Below are 27,749 nucleotides of genomic sequence, written 5' to 3' on the forward strand. Positions count from 1 at the left end.
TGGGGGGGGGGGGGCTGGTCACTCCATCCAAAAGCCTCCACACAACACCCCTTGTGGGAAAGCATGGACCAAGCCCGAGATGACTGGCCTCACACCAGGGGCACTCTGTGCTTCCCAAGCCCTGTGTGTCGGCAGCACAGAAGCTTCCAGAAGCCATGCAGTGGGGGAGGATGGATCTTAGAAAGGGGAACTAACTTGGCTAAGATCTCCACACAGAATTCAGGCTGGCTTCTAGACTCCAAGTCTGTTTCTAGCCAACTGTGAAAGCTGTCATTGGAAGCCCACAACCACAGATTCGACAACCTTCCCTCTGAGACAGGGTTGTGCTAATACTCCATGGGGCATGTCATAGGGTAGCCTTCTTCAAATGCGTCACGCAAGGGGGATTTGGGTAACTTGCTTCATTAAGTGACTCAGTTTCACCACAGATGTGAGGGGCTGGTACTGGCAGTAGCTGAGCAGCCCCTCTAGGGCCCAGAGAAAGTACCCTGGAAGACTCTGACCTCTGTTCCTCCCAAGAGTTCAAGCTGATGCCAAATCCTCTAGGTCCCAAAAGAGAAAGGCCCTCCTCCGAGGGTACCTGGCACGCACCCCACCCCACCCCCACCCCCTCCACAGGCAGGTGTCTAGAAGACAGCTAGTCTCTGAGTCATCCTCATGCCACACCAGAACCAACTGAGGACCCCAGCACGACAGGACTCACCTAAGGTCATACACTCAAATGGCAGGTGCCAAAGGACCAGCACCCCTCCCTCAGCAGGCAAGCGGTGTGGTCAAACCCCACACATAAACACTCTCCACTCCCAGGGAAGGAGCAAAGCCTGGGCACCTAAGCTGCTAAGGGAAACTGGAAAGCCAGACTGCACTGGTCATGCTCAGGGCTGCCAAGTACAGAAGGAGATTCCAGTGACTAAGTCATTCAGTCATTCAACAAACAAATACTTGGAGTTGATCCATCCTATAGAGTTCATTCAGTCATTCAACAAATACCGATCTCTTACTAAGCGCCCTCTCTTTGCTCAGCCTTCAGCCCCCACCCTGCTCTCCTCCTACCCTCGGCTCCTCCCCTTTCCCCCATACTCCTTGTGTCCTGTTGCCTGCTCCCCCGACTCTCCTTTCCAAAAGGACAGGTGTCTGGGATCACTGAGAAGTGGCCCAGAAGAGCAGAGCCCGGCGCAACTCTCCGGAGGTTACCTGGTGTAGCCCCGGCAATAGGGCATGTGTCTGTCCCGCGGAGGCCGCTGAGGCTCTGACACTGGCCTAGGGGGCTCACTCCCCCCCCTCCCCAACCTCGGCCTCCACCAAGCCGCGGCATGGAAAACCCAGCCGGCTCAGCTGACTTCCTCTTGTGTCATGGAAAGTGCAAAGTGCGGGTGTTAGGACAGGAAACTGTCGCCTGGGATCTGGGGCCAGGAGGGATGCAAGGGGCAGAACCACCCACCGTGGGGTAATTACTAGGGGGCTGGTGGGGGGAGGAGCCAGGGGCTGCAAGGGGACCACAGACCTGGGAGTGGAGGGACCGCACCACGAGGGTTCCCGCAGGTACACAGCAGGTAACTGGGGTAATACTTTCAGTTTTCTACAAAGGATGGAACACAGAATGGAAGCCACCTAGTAGATGACCCTCGCGCCTGTGAAGGGGAAGACTGGAAATAAGTCTAAAGTCCGGGGTTTGGGCTGCCTTTAATAAAGAAGAAAGAGTCTGGAGGGCTGTGGAGGGGGATGTCAGTTTCCTCCTGTGTGAGACTGGAAGCTGCATTCGATGCCCTTGCTGGCTGGGGGCAGTGCGCCCGGCCGGCCCGCGATGAAGCTGAGTTCTTCCCAGCTGCTCTCTGTAAACTGTGAGAGGATAGGCTGTGAAGGGCACTTAAGAGACAGAAAGAGGTGCTGGGGATATAGCTCAGTTGGCAGAGTGTTTGCCTTGTGAGCATGAGACGCTGGGCTCCATCCTCAGCACTGCCAAAGGAAAAAGAACAGAAACACTAAGTCATAATGGGCCCCTGGTCACAGCAGGGAGGGACTGGGCCTCTCTCTTTCCTCCTTGCATTTTTAGTTTTTTTAGTTTGCTTGCTTGCTTAGTTTTTGTTGTTGTTTTGTTCTTTTGTTTTGTTTTTTTCGAGACAGGGTTTCTCTGTGTAACCCTGGCTGTCCTAGAACTTGCTTTGTAGCCCAGACTGGCCTCGAACTCAAAGAGATCCTCCTTCCTCTGCCTCCTGAGTGCTGGGATTAAAGGTATGGGCCACCACCACCACCACTGGGCTGCATTTCTAGATCTTGCACAGAGTAAATGTTTGATGAATGAATGAATGAATGAATGAATGAATGAATGAATGAGTCCAGATTCCCAAGACCATACAATATGGAGATCTCATACCCAACATGAAGATTTCATACCTAACATGGAGACCACACACCCAACATGGGGATATCATACCAATCACACCAACACGAGATCTCCGTTTCTCTCTCATTCACTCACACACACACACACTGGGACAAATTCAACTTTCATGAAGACACTCTCCTTGCTGTACTTGCTGGTAAAATATCAGTCATGGACTCCTAGGCATGGTAATTCACACTTCTAATTCTACCATTTGTGAGGTTGAGGCAGGAGATCACCACAAATTCCAGGCTAGCATGGGCTACCTAATAAGACCCTGGTTGTTGTTTTTTTTGTTTGTTTGTTTTGTTTTGTTTGTTTTTTCCTGGTTTTGTTTTAATTTCCCTTAAGGCAGCTTTTGTCAACCTCTGGGTCAAACCCCTTGGGGGTCCAATGACCCTTTCACAGGGGTCACCTAAGACCATCAAAAACACAGATATTTACATTACGATTCATAACAGTAGCAAAATCACAGTTATGAAGAAGCAGTGAAAATATTATTTTCTGGTTGGGGCATCACCACGTGAGGAACTGTGTTAAAGGGCTGTGGCATTAGCAAGGTTGAAGATCACTGACACAGGAATTCAATGCAGACTACAGACTTCCAGTCTGTTCCACCATGAGGGGGCAGCGGGGGTAGACATAGCTTGCATGTGAGTTTTCCTCACTAATCCTGCAATAAGACCTGAAGTCATGTACCTCTTCCCGCCTCTCACAGCACCAGCCCCACTCCGAACACCCTGGCGAAAATTCCTGTGTCAGGCCCTTGCCCTGTCCACCCTTCTCACCTCTCGTCAGCCCTCCTCAGAGCAAGGCATCCTCTCTCTGGAGTCCCCCACCTCTCTCTGCCCCACAGTCCCATCCCACAAGGACACCTGGCTCTGTTCACGCGTGAGCAAGGCCAGTGGGTACTATCCCAACTCTGAGCATCTCAAGCAGGAAGCCGACAGGCTCGGGCCTCCATTCAAATTGGGGCAGGTGGTTTCACCAGAAGGAAGTTGACAGTTCAACTTCAAACAAGATGGTAGTGACGTAGGCCCATACTGCCTGCCTCTCCGTTCCACCTCTGCTTCTGCCCCCTCCCTCCCAGAGAGTGAGACACTGAGCACCTTTACGGGCTGACTGCCGAGCTCACTGAGGCCAAAGCAGCAGAAGGCCACATCCATGGACACCCATCAAGCGCTGCTGGCTACCGCGTACCTGCTGGGAACACTGGGTGAGTCTCTGCCAGGTACTGCCAGACACGATACCTGGGCACACTGGGGTACAGGGCGCGATCTCCATTCTTCTCGGGGCTGATTCTGGGCACACGTACAATATCAGGGAGGTTTAAGGTCACAGAGCCCAGGTCCACTCCCCAGCCTCAGCTGGGCTCTGCTTGCCCGTTCTTCCCCAACATGGCCCAGCCTGATTCTCTCTGTATTGTTGGGACTTACTGTCTTCCTCAGCCTTGGGCTAGAAGTCAGGGCATTTAGTTCCCAACCTATACAGCCACCCCGTGCAGTGTGCCGCCCAGAAATAGAAAGCTGATATCGAGGATGCTCAGGCAGAGTAGGCTGAGGCAAAATGGTCCCTACATAAGGATGCGGAAGAGTAGATGCCAAGCTCAAACAGCAGCCCTGGGCCAGTCCTAAAGGAGTCTTCCTCTCCTGAATCTTGATCCAGACCTGAGGCCCTGATGGTGGGCCATCAGTGGCATCAGGAAAGGGGAGGTCAGCTTGACTAGACAGATGTATGCTGTGGGAGTTACGCCTGGAGGCCCAAGCCCTGGGCTCCAAGTTTGATCATGAGACCTTCCCATACACAGCATGTCGACATGTCGGAGCAGGGATATAAACTGATGTCTCTGGCTACTCAAGAGGTGTGGCGGGGAAAGGGCTGCTGGGTGCTAGGTGTGGTGGGGAGGAAGAGATGGCGTCCTACTTTGCAGAGAAGGGCTGAGGCTGCAGGTACCCAATCTGCACCTACAACCGCGAGTGAGTGAGTGAGTGTGAGGATGTGTGAGTTTAGATGGGAGCGTGTGTGTGTGTGTGTGTGTGTGTGTGTGTGTGTGTGTGTGTGTGTGTGAGAGAGAGAGAGAGAGAGAGAGAGAGAGAGAATTTTGAATGTGTGCATGTATGAGAACCATGTGTGTGTACTCTCCTGGACCCTACATGCCCTCTTCATGTTACCATGGCTTGGATGCCCATGCACACAACCCTTGTACATATGACAGTAAGAGGTACAAAGTGCCTTCCTGACAAGCCTTGGCTCGACTCCTGGACACTGCCAGGACACTGCCAGGACACTGCCGTGGCCCCTTTGGTCCTGAGGACCCCAGAAGCCAAGCCTTCACCCCAACCAGGCCTCCCCTGTAGCCTCAGGCCCCCACACAGGGAGGTTAAGACTCACCCAGGCTCCCCACTGGGCGTGGAGTGAGCTCCTGAAAGGACTGACAGGTACCCCAGCCCCACGGAACCCAGAGTCCAGAAAAGACGGAGGCGAACCTTCACCCTGCCCCCTGTACGGGCATCATCTGAAGGCCGGGAGCACATGGTCCTTGTGTTGTTAGAGTCTGTAGGTAGGAAGTAATTCCATGGTGCCGGGGTCGGAGCGGGGGAGTCGGGGGTGAGACAGCTCACAGTTTTATTTTTGTTTTTGTGGTCCTAGGATTGGACCACATCACATCACATGCTAGGCAAGCTATCACTGAGCAAGATCTTGACAGTTTTTACTTTAAAAATATGTTTTTAGGCACTTATCTGTATGTGTCTGTGTGTCTGTGTGTGTCTGTGTGTTTGTGCACTCGTGCTGCTGGGTCAGAGGACAACTTACAAATCAGTTCTCTCCTTCTGCCATGTGAGTCCCTAAGACGGAATTCGGCTCATTAGTCTTGCCAGAGAGCACCTTTTCCCACTTAGCCATCTTGCTGGCCCTCAGCGGTTGGTTTGTTTGTTTATTTTTCGAGACAGGGTTTCTCTGTATAGCTTTGGAGCCTGTCCTGGAACTCACGCTGTAGCCCAGGCTGGACTCGAACTCACAGAGATCCACCTGCGTCTGCCTTCCGAGGGCTGGGATTAAAGGTGTGCGCCACCACCGCCCGGCCAGCCCTAAGCTTTTCAAGGTAGGTTCTCCATACAATGAACAGCTGGCCTTGAACTCACTCCATACCCCAGGAAAGCCTTGAACTTACAATTCCCCTGCCTTAGTCTCCCCGGTAGCTAGAATTACAGGCCTGTACCATCAGGCCTGACTTTTATGAAATCCTTTTAAAGCCTTTTTTACCCCGTAAGCTCCTGAATAGTATAGTACAGAAAGTATGTGGGCACATCACCCCATTTTACAGTGAGGGAAAACTGAGACCCAGGAGTGGCAAGCCCAAGGCGGAGCAGATGGTAAGCAGCATGGGGAGCCTGGCCCAGCACTGCTGCCCTCACACAGCCCCACTGCCTCCATAGGAGGAATAGGTCCCCAAAGCCATTCCCACATGTCAGGGCATGGCTACAGGAGACACCTCCATCAGCAAATATACAGAGATCAAGGTACAGGGCTGGGGACACCCCAAGGCCCGAGGAATGAAGATGTGCACAACATGGCTGTGTTAGAGTGTCAACCAGGGGTTCCCACACCGTCACCCCTTAAAATTTTTCTGAGCCTCAAACACTGAAGTGGCTTGGGGACGTAGCTCAGACACTGCACAGCCCGGCTGACCGCACAGTGACTCCAAAAACCAAGCTGAGTTCCACTCTGCCGCTTCTGGCTGAGGGGCCTTGGGCTGGTTTGGTAAGCCTCAGTCTCATCTGCTGTAGGTAGGAAGTACTAACAGTACCCTGCGAACGTTAATGGGGATCAAATGACCTGACTCTCAGTAGGTCTAGCCTGCATGTAGAGGAGATAGTGCTCAGCAGACATTAGAGTCATCTAGAAGCAAAGCGAGGCAGGACAGAGTCAGGAGGGGTCTTACCAGGTGTTCACCGCACCCCAGATCTTCTCCCGCATTCTTCATGCACAGGCTGTTCCTTCAATCACTCATTCATTCATCTGCCAATTTGTTTTGAGCATCTGTTAGATACTCAGCTCTTTACCGCAGCAGGAGCCAAGGTAGCTGTCCCGGCCTGTGGCCTGCCCAGCTCACAGAGGGGACCTGGCACAGGAAGTATTGGAAGCAGTGCCTGAAATTCTCACATGTCTGGAAGCCTAAGAACATGAGAGGGTCCCTTGCTCAGCATAGAGACCTGGCTGTGCAGGCACAGGACCTCTTGAAGGGGATGACATTATCTCTGTCACCCTGAGACCCAAGTGATAGGAAGAACCAGCTAGGCCGAGAAAGGAGGGAAGAGGGGCCCGAGTAGAGGGCGCCCCACAGGGTAAAGGCCATGGGGGAAAGATGGGCCTGAGGGTCTGGGTATGTGCTAGCTACGAGCAGGCTGTGAGCTGCTGTCCCAGGATACACAGCTGAGGTTGTCTTTGGCTTGAAGCACAAAGGATCAGAACCCTGACTGATTCTGGAAGCCAGGGGCTGGTACTAGCCCTGTGGTCACTCAACATGGCTCCACCAAGAGGTCAGATGGTTTCCTAGAGTGACCAGATAAGAATTCAGTCAGAACTGACAGCTAGGAGCCTCGATTCTCCGTGTTTATGTGTTGGCATGTACATGTGCACAGTTGGTGTGTGGGGCAGGGAAGGATTTCTAATTCTCTCTCTTCTTAGTTACCCAGAGTGACAAGAACGTCTCTGGTCCTTGGTCTCCTCATCTATAGCACAGGCTGGGCTAACCTAAGCATGGTGGTAATCCTAGACCTTGGTAGGCTGAGACAGAAGGATCACAAGTTCCAAGACAGCCTGGGTTACACAGTGAGTAACCTGTCTCAAAAACCAACCAAACGAAGCCAGGCGGTGGTGGCGCACGCCTTTAATTCCAGCACTTGGGAGGCAGACGCAGGCAGATCTCTGTGAGTTCGAGGCCAGCCTGGGCTACAGAGTGAGTTCCAGGAAAGGTGCAAAGCTACACAGAGAAACCTGTCTCGAAAAACCAAAAAAAAAAAAAAAAAAAAAAAAATCGAAACAGAATCTCAGAAGCCTGTAGCTGTGTTTCAAAAGATAATAGCGGTGGTTTCCATAGATTCATCCAGACAACAAGCACTGGTTGAATACCTACTATGTGCTAGGGATACACAGAGAACAAAGAGACAAGCTCTCTGCCCTGGTGGGTCTGAGAAAAAGATAGTGTATCTGTGGGTACCAGAAAGTCATTCACGGGTTGGCTAAATAGGATAAGGGAGGGTTGGGTGCGAATGGGGGACATGCTGTGCCTACATAGGCTAGGTCTTACAAAAAGAGAAAATGTTCACACATAGGCAAGGGATGTGAGCAAGCCTGCCACTGGCTGGGGCTGGGGAATCCAGCAGAGGGCCCTCTGCTCAGCTGGTCCAACGGACGGAAGGAGCCTCCTGGAGAGCTGAGCTTCCTCCTATGGACGGGAGAACCAGGCAGAACAGAACCGTCTCTCCTCTATGAGTCCTCATTCTAATCTCTAGCCAGATGTGCTCTAGAATCCAGATGTTTTCCAAATGTAGATATTCCATTTTATATGAGCTGTGTGCTTGTCATACTCTCGAAGTCTGGGGGCAGCACTGGGTCACGATACACATGTCCCCCTGGGCTATGGGGGACCCAGAGGAAGCCCACATGCTGCGTCAGATGGTGGGTGTAGGCACAGGGCTGCTTACCTCCAGCTAAGTTTGTGACTTTGGCCAAGTCATCATCCCTGCTGAACTTCAGTTTTCCCACCTGAATGTGGAGGCAAACACAGCCCATTTGTGTAGGGCTGTGATGGTAAGATCAGGCTGCAGTACCGAGCTTTGAACCGTGAAGGTCGGCACACCTGTAATCCCAGCCCGTGAGTAATGAAGGCAAGAGGATCAAGGAGTTTCAAGGCCGTCCTCTGAGACATACTGAGGCCTAGGCTAACCTGGGCTACATAAGAACCCCCCCCCCACACACACACACACACAAAGGAGGGGGAGGCGGTCGGGGGCGAGCACAATGGTGAGATTATTGCCTTAATCCGAACCCACTGCCCCTTGTGCGTGCTCCATCTCCCAGGCTGCTCCTGGAAGGGCAGGGGTAGTGTGTACAGACTGGTCATCGCAAAAGGCACCAGCTTCATCCAAAGGCTTCATCGGGTGCTCTACCAAGACCTCTGACCTCTGTTTCCAGAAAGCTTCGACAGCCTCAAGTTAGGGGCAACCCTACTGATAAATGTTTGTTTTGTTATTCCAGAAAAGTGGAGTTTTAGCTGGTCATGCTGGAGCACACCTTTAATGCCAGCACTGAGGAGGCAGAGGCAGGCAGCTCTCTGAGTTCAAGGCCAGTCTTGCTGACAAATTAAGTTCCAGGACAGCCAGGGCTACACAGAGAAAAAAATCCTGTCTCAGAGGGGGAAAAAAAAGGAAAGAAAGAAAAAGAAAAAAGAATAGTGAGGTTTCTGGAACCTTCCAAGTCAGTCAATTCAGAGATGAGGGATGGAGGAACACCTACCATCCTCCCCAAAGCTAGCAGCCTCTCGTGTAAGCTGATGGCTGTGGTTTGGGGAGCCCCGTGAACTGTCAGGGGATCACTGTTTATGAGGTAAAGAGGTCATTTGATTTCTAAGTTACATGAAAGTGATTGGGGGGGGGGGTGTTCTTTCTCTACGGAGCAAGACAGTAGCATCTTCATTTGAGGCTTTAGACAAGAAATAGGTCTCCATGAGAGAGGATCGTTAGCAGGAGACCTACCACAATAGATGAGTTACTATTGTTATTGCCAAGGTCCCGGCCCCTCCCTCTGACCCCTGGCACCTATCAGATGCTAAACCAGTATGTCCAGGCTGCAAATGACAGACGGGAACTCTGAACTGGTCAGAGGAAGAGGACTGAATTTGGCTTTGCCGCAAGGTGCCTGAACCAGGTTCTAGCCTGCAGAGTATCTTACCTACCCCTGTGAACAGTGGCAGCCTGGCTGCCAGTAAGGGGGTCCATTGCGGAGGACCACGAACATTTGTCAGCAATCCCCAAAATCCAGAAAATACTTAAAATTCCTGGCAAACAGGTCTGGTACAAGATGGCAACTTGAAGCCAGGCAGCAGTGGTGCACACCTTTAATCCCAGCACTTGGGAGGCAGAGCCAGGAGGATCTCTGTGAGTTCGAGGCCAGCCTGGGCTACAGAGGCACCAAAAGACAGGCACCCAAAAAACTACACAGAGAAATCCTGTCTTGAAAAAAAAAAGAAAAAGGAAAAAAAAAAAACCACGATGGCAACTTGAAGTCACAGGAGGTTATTTATAATCCTGATGCATCCCATTCAGTGTGGGAACGTGTGTGTTTTGCTAAGGACAACATCACGTGCCTAAAGCCAGGGCTCAGGAGACACAGGGAGAAAGCAGGGCCCCTCAGCTCTAGCAAATCAAAAGATAAAAGTATAGACTGTTGGCTGAGACCCCGGTGATGCCGACACAGCCCACAGCCAGTTCCCTGATTTTCAAAACCATCTGAAGCTTCATTCAGATTTATTTTAAAAGCAAAATAAAAGAGATCTTGAAAGTTGCACACACACTCCCAAAAAAAAAGAAAAAAAGAAAAGAAAAACCATTAAGCATTGCCTGGAGCTAATAAAACTCACTGGGGGTGAGATGTAGACTGTAGGATGCAGCATAAGGAACCACAGCGAGCATCATAGGCGTACTCAGGGCAGGAGGAAAGGGAGATATCTCAGAGCAGCTCTAGAGGATTCCTCTGACCCCTTCTAAGTCCTTTGAGCTTAGGCAGGCTCAAAATGATTGGGTTTAATCAATGTGGAGACAAGAGGCTGGGGCTAGGGACAGTGTCTTCTTTTGTTAAGGTTTTTGTCAGGACACTGTGGGAGCTTGAAGGATGTTAGCCAGGGTAAGAAAAGGCCTTGGAATCCTTAGATGCTGTCCCAGCTCCTTGGAGGGGAGGTGTGGGGGGTAGAGGAGGAGATGGTGTAATGCTTCCATACCCTATGACCCTGCAGCCTCCAGGTCTCCAGGCAGAGTCCTGGGTTGGGGTTGGCTATAGGAGTTTCAGAAGAGACTGGGCAGGGGTGAAGTGTGGCTCCAGAGGTGTTCAGGGAGATGCTGAGCACAGCCTGCAGGGCTCAGGCCTAGCAGGGTGTTTGTGGGTTCGTGTGAGAAGCAGCAAAATGAATGAAAATGGGTTGTGGACAAAGAAAGCCTGAGTATCCCTGGGCAGGCAAAGAAGCAGCATGCTGCGAGTCTTGCTTGGCCAGACACTAAGACTCATTAGAAACACAGGTTGGAGGTTACGCACCGTTAGGCCAAGAGGCAAGTGAAGGATCATGAAACGGAACTTCATCACTTTATAGACGGAGTGAACTGAGCTCAGAGGGTCTCAGTGAGTTGCCAACACCTCACAGCTGATTCAGTGCTATGTCTATCCACGACACATTTGTTTTACCTTGACTGCTTGGAACATGCAGGAATTGATGTAAAATAGAGCTCGGCACACAGCTTGGCCCAGTGAGAAGAGCACAGCCTCTTGGCCAGTAGCTGTATGGGCAAGATATTCACCTCTTAGTTTCCTCTTTCAAACAGGGACCAGAGCAATAACATCTATCAAATGGCACAGTGGAGAGAATTGAGAGATTTCAGCTGAAAATTCCCAGAAGAGTGGGCAAGTGGGGGTGGCGGCAGCAGTGGTGGAGGCAATGTGATAACAATGGTGATGGTGATGGTGGTGGAGATGCCCATAGTGAGGACAGTAGTAATAACGGTGATGCTGACAGAGATGGAGGTGGCGGTAGTGAGTATAATGGTGATAGCATTGGTGGTGATGGTAGCGGTAGCTGCATGACGATCATGGTCATGGTAATAGCGATGGTGATGGAGAGGGAAGGGAAAACACGGTTCATGTGTGGGTCAAACAGAACGGGCCACACCTTGGAATGCACAGCCACCGTCTCTCAACAGATCGCTTTCCTTTCTAAATTTATTATTATTATTGGTGTGGGTGTGTGTGCCACAGAGGTCAGAAGACAGCTTTTGGGAATCAGTTCTCCTTCCACCTTATCAAGGCGACGTCTCTCATTTCTGCTGCTGCACCGTGAATTCCAGGCAAGCTGGACCTGGAGCTTCTGAGCGGTTCTGTCTCTGCCGCTCTTGCCGTGGGAGTGCTGGGATTACAGATGAGCGCCAGCACATCAGACTTTCTGATGTAGGTTCTGGGATGGAACTCAGGTCACCAGGCTTGCATAACAAACACTTTTACCCTGCTTTCATTTTTAGAATGGCAGTTGGTGTCAATTGTTCAGTCTTCCCTAAGGACATTCTCTGAGCAGGACCAATGCTGTCTGTGTGGTGTCTACCCACGGGCCCTGGGATGGTCAAAACCAGTCCCTGCCCCAGGGGTTTCTGAGTCTGGCTGCTCAAGGTCAGGAGCTCAATCATGGTAGCCTCTGAATCCCCAAACTGGGCACCTTGGAGTGGCAAGTGAGTAGCTGAGAGCTAGCCAGAGGCAACCACAACCTAGACCCTGACTACCTCTAGCCAAGTGTCTGCTATTCACTATGAGTGCAATGGATTGAGAGCTCTGTGGTCTGCCCTCCATGCTTCCCGGGCAAGCCCTCTGAATCCTCCTACTGGGAAAGCTCCCGCAGAAGCCTGTGGCCTGCCCCACCCACACGGCAGTAACCCCGTTTATGAGCACCGAGCTGGGCTTGGGAGGCAGCAGGCTAAGCTCTTCACATAGAGGGGTCCCCTCCATCTCTCAGCATAACCCACTCTACACTGTGAATGGGGAAACTGAGGTTTAAAGGGTTAAGATAGAAGAACCTGCTTCCCGTGCCCACAGGCAGGAACAACAGAGCTGACCCGCAGACCCAGAGCCCTTCTAGAACTAAACATCAGCCCTGCGTCACACAGCAGCAAAGGGCAGATCTAAATGTCTCCTTTCCCCATAGACACCACTTTCAGCACCTCAGCCCTCATGGTTTTGCCAAGTGAGTGGTCCTCTCATGGTGGCTTTCCCAGTCCCCATGGGGGAGCCAGAACCAGAAAGGAAGAGGACTGAGAGAGAGGCCAGGGGTGACAGGTGAGGAAGAGCAAAGGTTCCTGCCCCACATCTTCCTGAGGCCAAACTGGCTAGCCATGGTCCCCAGGGATCTGCCTGTCTCTAGCTCCCCAGAATTAGAATTAGGATTACAAGCACATGCGCAATGTCTGGTTTTTATACACAGGCTCTGGGACTGAACAAAAGTTCCTGTGCTTGCAAGACAAACGCTTTACTGACTGGGCCTTCTCCTCAGCATCGTTGTCCTCCAAAGCAGTTCCCACCCTCCCAATGCCGGCATGTGGTGCCATCCTTTATTCTGTTCCATTTTCTTCTTAAGAAGGGGAATGCCTGCATTTCTATAAAGGGACAGACAGAGTGAGGCGTCCCTGTGGGCAATGGAGCTGGTGTGTATCTTGATTGTGATGGAGGTCATGCATGTCGTATGTGTTAACATTCACAGAACTGTGCACTAAAGAAAAATCAATTCTGCTTGTGTATCCATTGAGAAAATAAATTTTAGAAAGAGAGAGAATCGATGGCTGCAACCCACTAAATTGATTCCATATCCACCTCGGGTTCTAAGCTACAGCATGAAAATCGCTGCCCTGGAATCTCCTTGATGGTGGGGTAGGGGGACAGTCAGCCAGGACCACTGCTGCCCCTTGGAGCAGAGGGAAAAGGGGGAAACTTCACATTCTGACCTCCTTCTCTCCTTTCCACAGTTGCTTTCTGCCATGGACAGTCCCAAAGGGATGACTCAGGTAAGGAAGGGCGTGGAAAGGGAAGTGGGGCGGGGAGACAGCAAGGCAGCATCTTCGTACACTACACGAGGACCTGCCTGTCAAAAAACTGCCTCCTCCATCAATGCGAACCCCACCTCCTGGAAACACAGAGACATCAGCATGCCAGCACATGTACAGGCAGCACCTCTCATGGCCATAAAGCACCACGTGAAAGCTAGCTAGCGTGCCCCCCACCCCATTCTGTGGGCAGGAAACATACCCACCCACAAATGTACTTCACATAGCCTTGCTTCCTCTCTGGTCCTCCATGGTCATGGACACTTGCAGATAGGCTGTGGGAAAGGTTGTGTTAGGTTGCAAAGAGCCGAGTGTCTACACCTCAATCTTAGAAGCCACCGTTTCTCAATCAGGCAAAGGGTGGGCCCCACAGCATCTCCTACTGGAGACTGACAGTGGGCATCGGCCTAGTGAAGGCCCTGAGAAGTCCCACAGTGAAGACGCATGCTGATTTAGTTCTCCACGCTTGGTGTGAACCCCAGGGCCTTGTACATGCTATGCAAGTGCTCTACCAACGAACTATATTCCCAGCCCTAAACATCTTTTACATTGACAGTCTCCATATCCGTGTGCCACAGTCCCGTCTCAACACTAACCAGGATAACACTGTGCTGAATTTATCTGGAGAGAAATGACAGTCTTGTGAAGCCACCATGCCACTTCAGGGGCCTTAGCACGCCCTGGGTCAGGACTTGGGCCCTTGCATGATGCCCCGCATTCAGGCTCTAGTAAGTCACTTGCTGTCTGAAGTATCTGCAATAGTTAGATGTGGGACCAGTCCTCTGCACCCAGCGAGCCCGGTGACCTCAGTTAGCCACAGCCCTGCTCTCTCCATGGGCAGGAAAAGGCAGTCTGGCCAGTGGCTCTAAGTCAAGGAAGCCTTTGAGAATGCTTTTCATTTTTAGATGCATTCCTGGATAAATAAGTGAATAGTAAGGAATACATTTGCTCAGTTCAAGGCTTCCGACGACAAGATCTGCAGCTCCCCTGCCCTCCCTCCTTTCACCCAAGGAATGACTGTTCACTCCGTCTTACATATCCTCCCAGAGAGACAGAGGACACAGAATCTGTGGCTTCAACCAAGTGAAGATCAAAAATAAAGACAGGATCAGTGTGTAAAATGCTTACCTCACAATCATGAGGACCAGAGTGTGGCCTGCTAAGCTCCTGGCCACTGGGAAACCAACCTTGTCTCAAAAAATGTGGACAGAGCCTGAGGAAAAATGCCCAGAGTTGTTCTCTGGCATACACACACACATACATACACACACACACACACACACACACACACACACACACACATACACACACACACACACACAGAGTGAGGCCTATCTGTCCTGGACTCATACAGATACCTTTCTTGTCAATGTTCCCTAAAGAGTACAGAATTACAACCATTTACATAGTTTTGCACTGTGTTAGGATTCTAAAAACATCTAGAGAAGACAGCATACAAAGGACGTGTGTAGGTCAGAGGCAGACACTCTGCCATTTTGTGTGTTGTTATAGCATTAAGGATGCAACTCAGGGCCTTGAGTATGTTAAACACATACTCAGCTGGGGGGTGGCAATGTTCACCTTTGATCCTAACACTCAGGAGGCAGAGGCAGGTGGATCTCTGAGTTTGAGGCCAGCCTGGTCTACAGAGCCAGTTCCAGGACAGCCAGAGCTACACAGAGAAACCCTATCAACAACAACAACAACAAAAATCCCAAACCAAACACACACTCCACTGCTGAGCTACACCTCCAGCCCCAGCCCCATCACCCTTTTGGGGGGGGGGGGTGGCTTGTTTGTTGGTTTGCTTGTTTGAGAGCTGTATGGTCCAGATTGGCCTCAAACTCACCAAAAATGACTTTGAACCCCTGATCCTCTGTCTTTCATCCTGGGCACTGGGATGACAGGCATGTGCCACCTTGCCTTGTCCTAGACCATTTTACGTAAGGAACTTAAGTATCTGTGGATTCTAATACCCAAGGAGCCGTCCTAGAAGCACTTTCCATGGGTCCCCAGGGGCACCTCTAGATATCCTCTATGCCTCTCCCCATCATGGAGCTCTATGAGATAACAAAGCTGCAAGCCTGCCTGTAACCTAAGAATTTCACTGTAAGGTATTTATTTACTCAGGAGAAATGGAAATACAAGCCCACATGCTGGCCTGCACATGTAAATTTATCAGCAGTTTGATTCACGGCTAGCAAAACAACCCACATGATACATAGAAAAGAAATGGGGAAAATTCACACAATGAAATATTATTCCAAAGTAAAAAAAAAAAAAAAAAAAAAAGACATGAATTACTGATCTACACAGGAACACACATAAGCCTCAAATACACGAAGAGGGCAAAAGGCCATAGCAAATGACACTCTGTGATTCGATTCAATTGTGTGGCCCTGTAGAGCAGTCAGGACTAATCTTTCATGGCAGAAAGCAGGGCAGTCCTTGCCTGAGGCTGGAGCCAGGGAAATGAACTGGCTGCCGAGGAGCGAGCAGGAAGTGTCTAGATGATGGACAGACTCTGTATCTAGATCACAGAGCGGCTGTGTGCTTGTAGATGTCTGTCAACTCCCGCAGAACAGAACCCTTAAAACGAGTGTATTTCACTGCATGAAAATTGAGCCTCCATACAATTGATTTTTGATGATTTGTTTCATTGAGACAGGATCTCCTATAACCCAGGCTGTCCTCAAATCAAACTCACTATGTAGCTAAGGATGACCTTGAACTCCTATTTCTCCTGCCTCCACCTGCCAAGTGCTGGGATTACAGACACGTACCACCACACCTAGCTAATGCAATTGATTTTAAATGCTAAAACAGAAAGATCTTGGGAGAAAGAGTTGGGAAGATGGTTCAGTCCAGTAAAGTACTTGTGCACAAGGACCTGAGTTCAATCGCCAGAGCCCACATTAGAAAAAAACAAAAAACAAACAAACAAACAAAAAAACAGGGCATGGTGGACACTTGTAATCCCTGTGCTAGGCAGGAAGAGACGGGCAAATTCCAAGGGCTTACTGGCCAGCAGGCCTAGATGAACTGGTAAGTCCAACTCCTAGTGAGAGACCATGTCTCAAAAAACAAGATGGACAGCTAGCTCCTGAGGAATGACACTAAAAACTGACCTCTGACCCCTGACATAAGCCGCGCACGCACACAAACGCACATGCACACAAACACACACCACATATCAGGGTATACCTCAGGCCTATTGAAGCTGAATTTCCAAGATTGAGGGGATTGTGTTGGACAGAAAGTGCTGAGAACATTTTGTTCACAGCTCCAAGGTTCCCTCTAGCTCAGAACTCTGAGCCGCAGCGTAGAGCCAACAGAGCACCCTGCCTGAGTTTCTAGGAAGCCTCTGTGGTGTTCTAAAAGAGGGGAACTCAGAAGGGGAAGCAAAAGCTAAGCCCCTGAGGAAAGTTCTTCCTCCATCCCCTGACACCTCCCACTACCTCTTTGACACCCCAGGTCTCCAGGTGACATTAAGTGGCTCCAACTCCAAGTGTCAGGGTACGCTGGAGGTCCAGAGGGGCAATGTGAGGAGCACTGTGTGCAGTTCCAGTTGGAGCTGGAGCCAGGACCACCGGAGAATCCCCCAGGAGGCCTCTGCACTGTGCCAGCAGCTGGGATGTGGCACTGCCTTGGTCCTCAACCACGTGTCTTCATGGAACACGCCCCAGAATCAGGTCCTCTGCCATGGACCCCCATTGTCTTTCTCCAACTGCAGCAGCAAAAGTTCACCAGCCAGGTGCCCTCCACTGAGCCTGATCTGCCAAGGTGGGTGATGCCGTGTGGCACCCTGGGCTGAGGCCTGGGAGGGTAAGGGATGAGAAGGGCTTCCCAGTTCACAGTGCCCTGACTGTAGACAGAAGAGGGCCTGGGTAAGGGGCGAGCCAAAAGGTGCTGCGTCTGGCTGGCAAGACTGAAGAGCAGGACCGGGCTCTGCCAAACGCCAACCCCGTCCTTTGGGCCTCCCTCTTCCTGTCTGTGACATGCAGGGCTGCCATCTCTCAGGGAGCTGAGAGGCAGGATGGGGGGGGGGGGCGGGCAAGTCAGCTTGCCAGCAAGTGGCACTGAGGTCACAAACCCCGTGTCTTCACATTGTCACCACCCCAGGTCCCCTCCTCCTTCTCTCTACTCCCCACTTCCCGGCCTTGTCTGTGTGTTTCATTCCAGAGCCCCAGAAGACAACACCTCCACCCACAACTACCCCACCCCCCACCACACCAGAGCCCACAGGTAAGAGGGTTCTCGGGCAGGAGAGGGAAGGGACTGAACCAGACAATAAAGACCCAAGGACCAGCTGTGGCATAGCCATTGCACTCTTGAACTCACAGGAGCTGTGATTACCTGCACAGGATTAGGTGGTCAACACTCCTTAATGGAGGGAGGTGGGACCCATGAACCTCGCCCCTCCCTGAGGAAGTATAAACAGTTAATGGTGTGGGGGGGGGGGGCATTTTCTTCAGTGCTATGGCCACTGGTAAGGTGTGCATGTTCCTGTAAATAGCCCTAATTAAATTCTTTGAGTCACCCAAGCAAACAAAAACCAAGAGGCCCAGTTACATGTGAATCCCAGTGGAAAAGATTCAGGTGTGTCCTACGCAGTGTTTGGGACCCCCACCTCCCAAGCCTTCCTATGTTGGTGCTGAGCAGCAAGGCATTCCGAAAGCCAAGCACGCTCAGACATGCCTTCCCCTCCCAGCTCCTCCCAGGTTGCAGCTGGTGCCAGGACGCAGGGGCCTGAGGTGCGCGGGTGTGGTGGAATTCTACAATGGCAGCAGAGGTGGCACTGTCCTCTACAAGGCCAAGGACAGGCCCCTGGGCCTGGGGAACCTCATCTGCAATGCTCTGCAGTGTGGATCTTTCTTGGCACATCTGTTGGAGCCAGAGGCAGCAGGAACACCAGCTCCTGAAGAGCTGACGGGCCCCAAACCCTTGCCAATCCGATGGGAGGCGCAGAACGCGAGCTGTGCCACGATGCAGCAGTGCTTCCAGAAAACGACGCCCCAGGAGGGCGGCCAGGCGCTGTCGGTCATCTGCTCCGGTAAGCTGGAAACTGACCACACTCCATCAGGCCATCTGTTGCCTTGGAGTGGGGATGTGGGGTCCCCTATTCAGATGTCCAGATTTTATGAGAGGCCTGACGGGGATGAAAGAGACGTTGAGGCCTGGGCTCATGGCCTTCTCTAAACAGGACAAGTTAGATTAGGTGGTGCTCAGTATTACAAAGCCACCCCTGCCAGCCCAAAGGAGCTACCATCTGGAGAAGTGCAGTCAGCTGGGATCCTAGCAGGAAGAGGAGACAAGGCTTTGAAACCGAGGTTTAGGTAAAGGCCTGGGGACAACTGGAGAGGTGGCCTTTACCAACAGGGAGTTTTCAAATCACCAGAAAAGAGGCTGGAGGGACGGTAAGGCATGGGAGGTCCCTAAGGGCTAGCTCAGAGCACAGCTACAGAGGCGGCCCCTGAAAGGATGCTCTTCCTGAGTCCTGAGCAGTGCTGGTGTGGTTAGAGACCGCAGTGCTGGTGTAGTTAGAGACTGCAGTGCTGGTGTAGTTAGAGACCGCAGTGCTGGTGTAGTTAGAGACAGCAGTGCCGGTGTAGTTAGAGAGACCGCAGTGCTGGTGTAGTTAGAGACTGCAGTGCCGGTGTAGTTAGAGACCGCAGTGCCGGTGTAGTTAGAGACTGCAGTGCCGGTGTAGTTAGGGACTGCACTGCCGGTGTAGTTAGGGACTGCAGTGCCGGTGCAGTTAGAGACTGCAGTGCTGGTGTAGTTAGAGAGACTGCAGTGCCGGTGCAGTTAGAGAGACCGCAGTGCTGGTGTAGTTAGGGACTGCAGTGCCGGTGCAGTTAGAGACTGCAGTGCTGGTGTAGTTAGACTACAGTACTGGTGTAGTTACAGACCGCAGTGCTGGTGTAGTTAGAGACCGCAGTGCTGGTGTAGTTAGAGAGACCGCAGTGCTGGTGTAGTTAGAGAGACTGCAGTGCTGGTGTAGTTAGAGACTGCAGTGCTGGTGTAGTTAGAGAGACTGCAGTGCTGGTGTAGTTAGAGACCGCAGTGCTGGTGTAGTTAGAGAGACTGCAGTGCCGGTGTAGTTAGAGACCGCAGTGCTGGTGTAGTTAGAGAGACTGCAGTGCTGGTGTAGTTAGAGACCGCAGTGCTGGTGTAGTTAGAGAGACTGCAGTGCTGGTGTAGTTAGAGACCGCAGTGCTGGTGTAGTTAGAGAGACTGCAGTGCTGGTGTAGTTAGAGAGACCGCAGTGCCGGTGTAGTTAGAGAGACTGCAGTGCTGGTGTAGTTAGAGACCGCAGTGCTGGTGTAGTTAGAGAGACCGCAGTGCTGGTGTAGTTAGAGACGGCAGTGCTGGTGCAGTTAGTTAGACTGCAGTGCTGGTGTAGTTAGAGACGGCAGTGCTGGTGTAGTTAGAGACCGCAGTGCTGGTGTAGTTAGAGACCGCAGTGCTGGTGCAGTTGAAGTGGGAAGAGGGGGAAAGCTAAACCTGTGAGACTCTAGGGGCCCAAACCAGGACTGGGGACAGACTAGAAGAAACCACAGCCCACAGCAAGACAGAGTAACTGCCCCGCCTGGGAAGGGGTGGGTCCATGTCACCAGAAGTGCCCTGATGCATTCTGGATTTTGTTCCTACCAGACTACTTGGTGCTGGGCATCTTTCAGTTTTCATCCCCGCCTTAGGAGTGGGAACTACTGTTTTTCTCTTTTTCCATAGGGAAGGGCTCAGAAAAGCTCAGCTTCCTCCCGGTATCACAGAGCACTAGCTGAGATCTGCCCCCAAGCAGTGTCAATCCAGAGCCTATTTTCTAAGCCTGGTCTGCTCAAGGTGTGGTCCTAGACAGGCACCACCCATGTCACCTGGAGACAGCCTCACCCCTCCCCACACTCCCAACAAGAGCCGGTTTCAGCAGGTCCTCAGGATTCCTACCCAAATATAGGATGCATGGCTCCGGACAAGCAAGACAGCCTGCTCCACTGGACACCTTATATAAATTGGTCCCCAAGGTTCTCTGGCCCAGATGAGAGGCCCATGGCTGGCTCCAGTCCTGCCTACCCCTCAGCTATGAACCCTCAAGCTCTCATGCAGGCTACAACCTGCAAAAGCCATGCCCAGGGTCTTGCTTTGAAGTTTCTTCTAAATAGAAGATTCACTAGGGCTTTGAAGGTGGGTGTTGCCATGGAAACTAGCCAAAGATGGTGCGCTCACTATTGACTTTAAATCAAGTGTAGTAGCTTCTGCCACAGATTCCCAAGTACTACCCTGATTAGCAGACATGAATACCTCTCTAGGCACCTGGCCTCATTGCCAAAAGCCTAACCTTACAGGGTTCAGGGCCCAGGCAGCAAAATTCCTGGGTTCTGTCCCACCTATGAAGTACACCAGCTCTTCCTGGTCCCCAGGTCTGTCTCTTCCTTCTAGAAAGCCCTCCCTCTTCCTAAGGAACGGCCAGAGGGTAAAAAGGCACAACCCCCCTGCCAGGTCCTTTGGCACCGCTGTCCTGAGATAGCTGCCACCCACCACTTGCCCAGAAGCCCCAGGGACCAGGGGAAGTGCTGAGAAGGACGTTAGGAGGGGGGCTCTTGAAAAGGACAGCATCTTCCCTGAGGTGCTCATCACTGCCAAGGCCCCCAGGCCAGGCCCGTCACCTCACCATCTCTTCCCCTCCGCAGATTTCCAGCCCAAGGTTCAGAGCCGCCTGGTGGGGGGCAGCGGCGTGTGTGAGGGCATCGCTGAGGTGCGCCAGGGATCACAGTGGACTGCCCTGTGCGACAGTTCTGTGGCCAGGGGTCCGGCACGGTGGGAGGAGCTGTGTCAGGAGCAGCAATGTGGTGACCTCATCTCCTTCCATGCGCTGGATGCTGACAAGACCTCCCCGGGGCTCGTCTGTACCCAGGAGAAGCTGTCTCGGTGTTACCAGCTTCAGAAAAAAAAACCCTGCAAGAGGGTGTTCATCACATGTGAGTTGACTGCAGCCCCCCCCTCCCCCCCCCCCGTGGGTGGAGAGCGGTTAGAAACTTTTCCTCTAGGACCTAGTCAGGGAACACATCTCTAAAGAACAGATCTGAAAGAGAGATAAAAGCTCCTGGAAAGGGGACAGGAAATGGGGTTCTGGAAGCAAGAATCAGATAGCAATGATGAGTGGACCAGGCAAGGCCCAAATGGATCACTGTCAGGCCACTGGCAGATGCCAGAACTCTCCCTTCCCTTCTATCTCCTGCTCTCCAGGGTGCAAGCTAGAAAATCAGGGAGTGGATGGAACATGTTCACTACAGGAGTGTAATAGAACAATGGGTAAAAGAGAGACAGGTACATGGGTGGGTGACATAAATGGGGGAGTAGATGGGTGAGTAGATAGATGAGTGTATAAATGGATGGATAGGTCAGTGGATGGATGGACAAACAGGCAGACAGACAAATGAGTAGCTAGATGACTGCATAGGCAGATGAATTGATGGGTCAGTGAATAGGTAGATGGATGATAGCTACATAAGCAGATGGGTGGGTAGGTGGATGGATGGATGGATGGATGGATGGATGGATGGATGGATGGATGATGGATGGTTGAATAGATAGAAGGCTGGCTGGTTCTTGATATGTGGTCATGTATGGTCATCTTCCTGATGGTAGATAATGGGAAGTTGATTAGTCATAATAGTAAAGAAAGAAAGTTAACAGTTGATAACAAGAGTGGCAAATAGTAGCTTGCTGGTCACTGAAGGTAGTAAGTGGTAGACGAATGTATGGGTGGCAAAGACTCCTCGAGATGGCCAGAAAGACAGCCCCCCTCTGAACGCACTGGTGGGTCCATAGGAGGTACCAGGGGAATCCAGGCAGTTGCTGCCCTCCGGGTTGCTCCCCAGGGCTGAGGCTGATTTAAAACTTCCCTTGTCCAGGCCAAGACCCAAACCCAGCGGGCCTGGCCCCAGGCACCGTGGCCAGCATCATCCTGAGCCTTGTTCTCCTGGTGGTGCTGCTGGTCATGTGCGGGCCTCTGATCTACAAGAAGCTGGTGAAGAAAGGTAGACGCCAAACCCGGGCCTTCCTCCTTTACCACCCAGCTCCCCCCGGCTGCCCACTGGCCCTTCTCTGCCTAAGTATCAGAAAGTCAGGACAAACTGTACCCTCTGATTGGCCCCCAGATTGGCAAAAGCCTCCTGCAGTTGATAAAGGCCGTGGCCACATGATATCAGCACGGTCTCTGATGTCACAAGATGTAGCCCAAGTCCAGCTCCACAGCTACCAATGGCCTGACTGTGCTGCTGCCCTGATCTGAGCTTCAGTTTCCCCGTTTATTGAATGGACAGCTGCATACTTTATAAATGAAGGGGCTTGCCTCCCTGGCCTTGCAGACCTTAGAGAAATTATCCAAGGCAAACAAGGATGAAGGAGAACAGAGGCAAGCAGTTTTGGGTCCCTTTTGCCCTCTAGGGTATCAATTCTGGTTCTAAATAAACCCTGTGGTCATTTCTACGGGCACCCAATGGCTCCCATCTCCCTCCCTAGTCAGTTAGGAAGTGAGGCAGTGGTGGTCCCCAGCAGTCTTGCCTTCCTGTCCACAACCTCCCCTCCTGTACCATCATCTGGCCCTCATGAGCTTCCTGTCTGTTGCCCAGTCCGTCAGAAGAAGCAGCGTCAATGGATTGGTCCCACGGGAGTGAACCAGAGCAGTAAGTGTCCCCAGAGGTGGGTCTCCCTCAGCCCCAGGACTTAGGCCACAGAAGTCAAGGTCTCTGCTGAGCACAGCGAACCAGCAGCTGCCAGAGAACTCAGCTCTCCACCACATTTCACTATGGTGTGACTGTGGCCAACAGATGGACCCACACCAGAGAAGGCTGAGGCTTCTTCTAGGGGCAGGTGGTTCTGTACATTCTGCCTCTTGAGCCTCAGACACCATGGTATTTCTGCTCTCTTGCTTTGTGGTTGACTTAAGCAGAGGCCCCCAAAGCCTTCACCCCTCCAGGTCAGCCTTCCCCAACTTGATGACTGACAGACATTCATGGGGATTACTCATTCTGTGGTCAAAAGGGTTAAGCAAAGCTATGCAGTTCTTTAGTTTAGGACTTACAAGAACCTTTTGTATGGCTCCTCTTCAAAGTGGGAAGGCATGACCAAGGACTAGCCAAGCTGATTTTAAGCACAGAACAACTTCAGAGTACCCGTTTTAGAATACACCGATTCTGCCAGCACACACACACACACACACCCGCCCCCAGGCTTCATTCTCTCCTTCTAGCCATATTCAGAACTACACCAATAGAGGGAAGCATGCACTCCATTCCTCTCCCCTTCCATGTCCACGCCCAGATCTTTCTAGAAGATTCTGTTTGGTTTATAGTAATATAAAGGCCTGCAGCTCCTGACGCACAGGAGTGCCTCTCCCTACCATCTGTGCTCCAGCTCCCTGCTAGGTAAAAGTGCGATGGCTGACTGAGCAACTGGAGGCCTCTCCTGACCCATCAGACTGCTCTGAAAGTCCAAGGCTGACCCTGCAGGCATGCATCTCCCCAGACAGAAAGGAAGGGGAGAAAAGTACTACCCCCTCCCATGACCTCATGGAGACAGGAAGCAAAGCTATGGCATCTTGCTCGGGAAGGACAGCCCATCGATTCTAACAATGCCACTGGCCTCCTCTGCCTGTTTAGTGTCTTTCCACCGCAGCCACACGGCAACGGTCCGGTCCCAGGTTGAGAACCCAGCAGCCTCTCATGTGGACAACGAATACAGCCAGCCCCCCAGGAACTCCCACCTGTCTGCTTATCCAGGTGAGCTTGGGGGGGGGGGGGGCTGCTGGGTGAGGGCTGGGGTGTGTGTGTGTGTGTGTGTGTGTGTGTGTGTGTGTGTATGTGTGTGTGTGTGCACATGCTGAGTGCTAACCTTGAAGTTTTGTGCTTGTCCAAATAGGGAAAGGGAGGCTCCAGGGGGTGGGGGATGAAACCACCTGCTTAACAGCTGGTCCCCGCAGGGCGGTGGCAGGAATACAGCCTTCATAGGCCTCTGCTTTCCCTTGGAGACCTTGAAACATTAATCTAGAGAGAAGAATGCAGTTGGATGGATGCCATTAACCCCAGCCTTGCTGTGACCTAATGGGCCTGTTTGCCTGCAGGCCTTGAGGGGCAGGATGATAAATGAGCCCCTCAGTTCTCTCTGAGCCAGGACAGAGCCATTAAGTGGTCCACAGGAGCCTCCAATACTTGGCTTCTCACAGGCACTCACAATTAAGTCCCAGGGGGTCTGGAGTTTAGCATCATTAGCGAACACTTGGCCAGTCTGATCAAAACTGATACAGGGGTGTCACCAATTCAGAGAGTCTCTGTGATCTTGCAACCTACTCAGCTCCTGGGGCCTTGTGTAGCCTCCAGGACTTCTTTAATCAATCTTTTCTCTCTAGCTCTGGAAGGGGCCCTACACAGGTCTTCCACCCAGCCTGACAACTCCTCTGATAGTGATTATGACCTGCACGTGGCACAGAGACTGTAAAAGGTGAGCCTGTCCCTGCCTGGTGTTTGGCACCCAGGACCTGCCCTCAGCCCTGGGGCCCCACCCAGCCTCTCCACTGTCCATAAGGGACAACAGTGCCAGGCATCTTGTTTCCTATAAAGGGGAAGAGCCAGGTCTGCCACGCAGGCACTTAGGAGGCAGAGTCACAGGTCCGAGGTGAACCTAGTCTACACAACTAGTTCCAGGCCAGCCAGAGACACATAGCAAGTCCCTGTCTCAAAAAACAAACAGACAACCCCAGCCCCACTCCACCCCAGCTCACAATTTAGATGATGGAGCCACCTGGGCAAACTGCAGAAGAATCATTAATTCTAAAGCCATCCTGTAAAGTTACATCATGAAAAGCCACCAGAAGAGATCCCTGAGAAAGCTGGGGAGAGCGCTGTCAGCACAGTAGTGGCTTACAAGCAAGAGGACCTGGGTTCGACATCCTAAATCCATATTTTAGAAAAACAAAAGCAAAAAAAAAAAAAAAAAAAAAAAAAAAACCAACCACCAACAACAACAAAAAAACCCAACTGGGTGTCATGGTATGCACTCTGTAATCTCAGCCGTGATGTGATGGGAGGTGGAGGCGGAGACAGACAGCCCCTGCAAGTTTGCTGGCCAGCTAGCTTAGCCTGTGCGGCAGTTCCAGGCCAAATGGCTGACCCTGTCTCCAACAGAAAGTAGAAGGTGCCTCCAGAACCACACCTACAGCTGTCCTCTGAGCTCTGCATGCAAGTGCACACGCGCACTCCCATAACACACCACAAAGACCCCTAAGCGCTGGTGATAAATCACACCCTCCAGACCCACTACGCCTCTAGCAGGGAGAACTTCCAGGCACAGGGCAGCAGCTTCCCCAAACTGAGCCCAAAGCAAGGATACATGCCCCACGTCTCTGGTTCCCTTCCACAGTGCCAGTGTTTATGCTCTGACATGTGTCCTTTCATCTCACAGAATGTGGAACCAGCAACAAAAGGCCAAGTAGGTCCCCTCTGTCCTGAGGAACCATCGACCACTTGGAGTGCCACCCCTATTTCCACCTCAGCCAGAACCTGGACAGAGGCCAAGGTCCTTTGGAAAAGATCTTGGGCCCTGCAATGTCAGACCAGCTCCTATATCCCCCTCGGGCTGTGACAGGCCGCTGCCTCCTCCAAGTGCCAACACTCAGCAGAGCCTAGAAGCCACCAATCCTTCCAAGCAAAGACTCCAGTATCCAGAGGAGTGGCCATCCTTTGGGAAACAGTGACCAGTGGAGTGGGCTTTCTCCTCGGACTCCGACGCCATGAAAGAATGACGGATGAGGCAGTGCACACCTGCGTGGGAGTTTATTTCTCAAGTGTAATTTTAATATATTCTTTGTAAATAATGTTTTTTTCTACTTCCCAAGAACTTGAGTACTACAGTATTGTGTCCAGGGCTCCACCCTCCAGATCCTTCTGATGAGGGACCTGCTAAGTCCTGTGTAGTCACCAGTCACAGGCTGCACACCTGAGCCAAAGAGAGGCTGGTTTTCCCTGCCTTCCACCTTCTCCATCCCTCACCCAAAGAGGCCTTCCCCTCCAGAGTGCAAGGCTTGCTGGCCAGCAAGAGCACTGGTACCCTGCCCCCCCCCCAGAGCCCAGCAGAAAGGGACACCCAGCCAATCCTCACCCGTTAGGCTTTTTATTCCTCACAAGGTTAGAAATCCCCAGCTCAGATATTTTCAGCTAACCTTCAAACCGAGGAGTTGGAGAACAGGGCTGGTATGTTCCTAGGGTTTAAATAATTCCCTTCAACAGTTTCCTCTGTTCTTCAGATCTGAGACCATCTAGAGTCTCCCTGACTACAGGCAAGGGGAAAGCATCTACCAGGAGCCCCCAGGTCTAACCCAGGGATAGGTTGTGCCTTGGTCATGAAGCCTTCAGGCACACAGGTATCAGTGATCCATCCACAGCAGCCAATTCTGGGAAAGCAAAGAGGAGTCACTAGAATAAGTGGGAGGTGGACCAGGGAGCTATAGGCACCATCATTTAGAAAAGTCTGCTCAGTACTCTGCCCTTCCTACAACAGGCTTCCGTTCTTTTCATTTTTAGTTATGTGTAGATAGGCACGTCTTTGTGTGGAAATGTACAAGGTTAGATCCCCTGAAACTGGACAGTCACCAGTATGAGTACTGGGAACTGAACTCTGGTCATCTGCAAGAACAGTGTTCACTATTAATCCCTGAGGCATCTCCCAAGCCCCAGGCCTGTTCTAACAGTCCAGTCACATCTCTGCCACTCACCACGCTAAGAACCCAGAAACAGGGACTACTACCTATCTGCTCAGACCTACTGGGATGAGGGGCCCCATCAAAGAGAGCTAAGAGGGTGTTACTAGAAAGAAGGGGGATCCAAGGCAGCCATTATCTCCCACAGGTGCCTTTCTTGTAAGAGCTCTTTAGATTGCCTACCAGTGGCTTCAAAGCTTCCACAGCCTATTTTGTAGGAAGTTTAGTGAAAAGGAATCTTTAGAAGACTGTTTAGGAGCTGAGGAGATGGTTCCGTCAGCAGAATGCTTGTCGTGCAATCACGAGGACCTGGCTTCAGACCCCTAGCACCCACGTAAAAAGCTGGGCACAGCGTCGAGCACCTGAAGTCCCAGCACTGGGGAGGCAGGAACAGGCAGACCCCTAGAGCTCCCTGGCTGCCTGGCCTACCTCAGTCTGTGAGCTCAGGTGCCGTGAGAGGCCGTCTCAAAAAAGAAGGTGGAGAATGACTGAAGAAGAACTAACGTCAACCTCTGTCCTCCATATAGGGACACACATAAAACTCTCAAGCTAGTGGGCCTGGGTGGTATGTCCCAACAAGACCTGCTTAGTCACACAGCCCAGTAGGAACAATATCATTCCTTGTGGCTCTTGTCAAGTTCTAGGCTCAGGTGGATGATCTCACTCCCAGGCTCCCAGGCCAACACTGCTCCTCCACTGGAAAATACATGGCAAGCATCTCCCTCAGCCACCAAGGTTGTCCTGTTGTGACCTGGGCTGC

General features: G+C 51.8%; 1 protein-coding gene across 1 annotated transcript; it reads left to right on the forward strand.

Annotated features, from left to right (window-relative positions):
• Window positions 1-4,199: 4,199 nt before the first annotated feature.
• On the forward strand, window positions 4,200-26,107 carry Cd5 (CD5 molecule). Its single transcript, XM_059250353.1, has 10 exons — window positions 4,200-4,275; window positions 16,708-17,016; window positions 17,416-17,478; window positions 17,945-18,286; window positions 20,925-21,212; window positions 22,149-22,274; window positions 22,869-22,922; window positions 23,898-24,017; window positions 24,644-24,735; window positions 25,696-26,107. The coding sequence occupies exons 1-9, from the start codon at window positions 4,200-4,202 to the stop codon at window positions 24,730-24,732; spliced, it is 1,467 nt and encodes a 488-aa protein (XP_059106336.1). The 3' UTR covers window positions 24,733-24,735; window positions 25,696-26,107.
• The last annotated feature ends 1,642 nt before the right edge of the window (window positions 26,108-27,749 follow it).

This window comes from Peromyscus eremicus, chromosome 1, assembly GCF_949786415.1.
Source record: "Peromyscus eremicus chromosome 1, PerEre_H2_v1, whole genome shotgun sequence".
Taxonomy (NCBI): Eukaryota; Metazoa; Chordata; class Mammalia; order Rodentia; family Cricetidae; genus Peromyscus; species Peromyscus eremicus.

Bases quoted from the DNA above. Each gene is read 5' to 3' on its own strand.
- Cd5 (XM_059250353.1), top strand. From the start codon at position 4,200: ATGTCGGAGCAGGGATATAAACTGATGTCTCTGGCTACTCAAGAGGTG. The intron at 18,287-20,924 runs GTAAGCTGGAAA...TCCCCTCCGCAG, and splicing joins GCTGTCGGTCATCTGCTCCG to ATTTCCAGCCCAAGGTTCAG. The intron at 22,275-22,868 runs GTAGACGCCAAA...TCTGTTGCCCAG, and splicing joins CAAGAAGCTGGTGAAGAAAG to TCCGTCAGAAGAAGCAGCGT.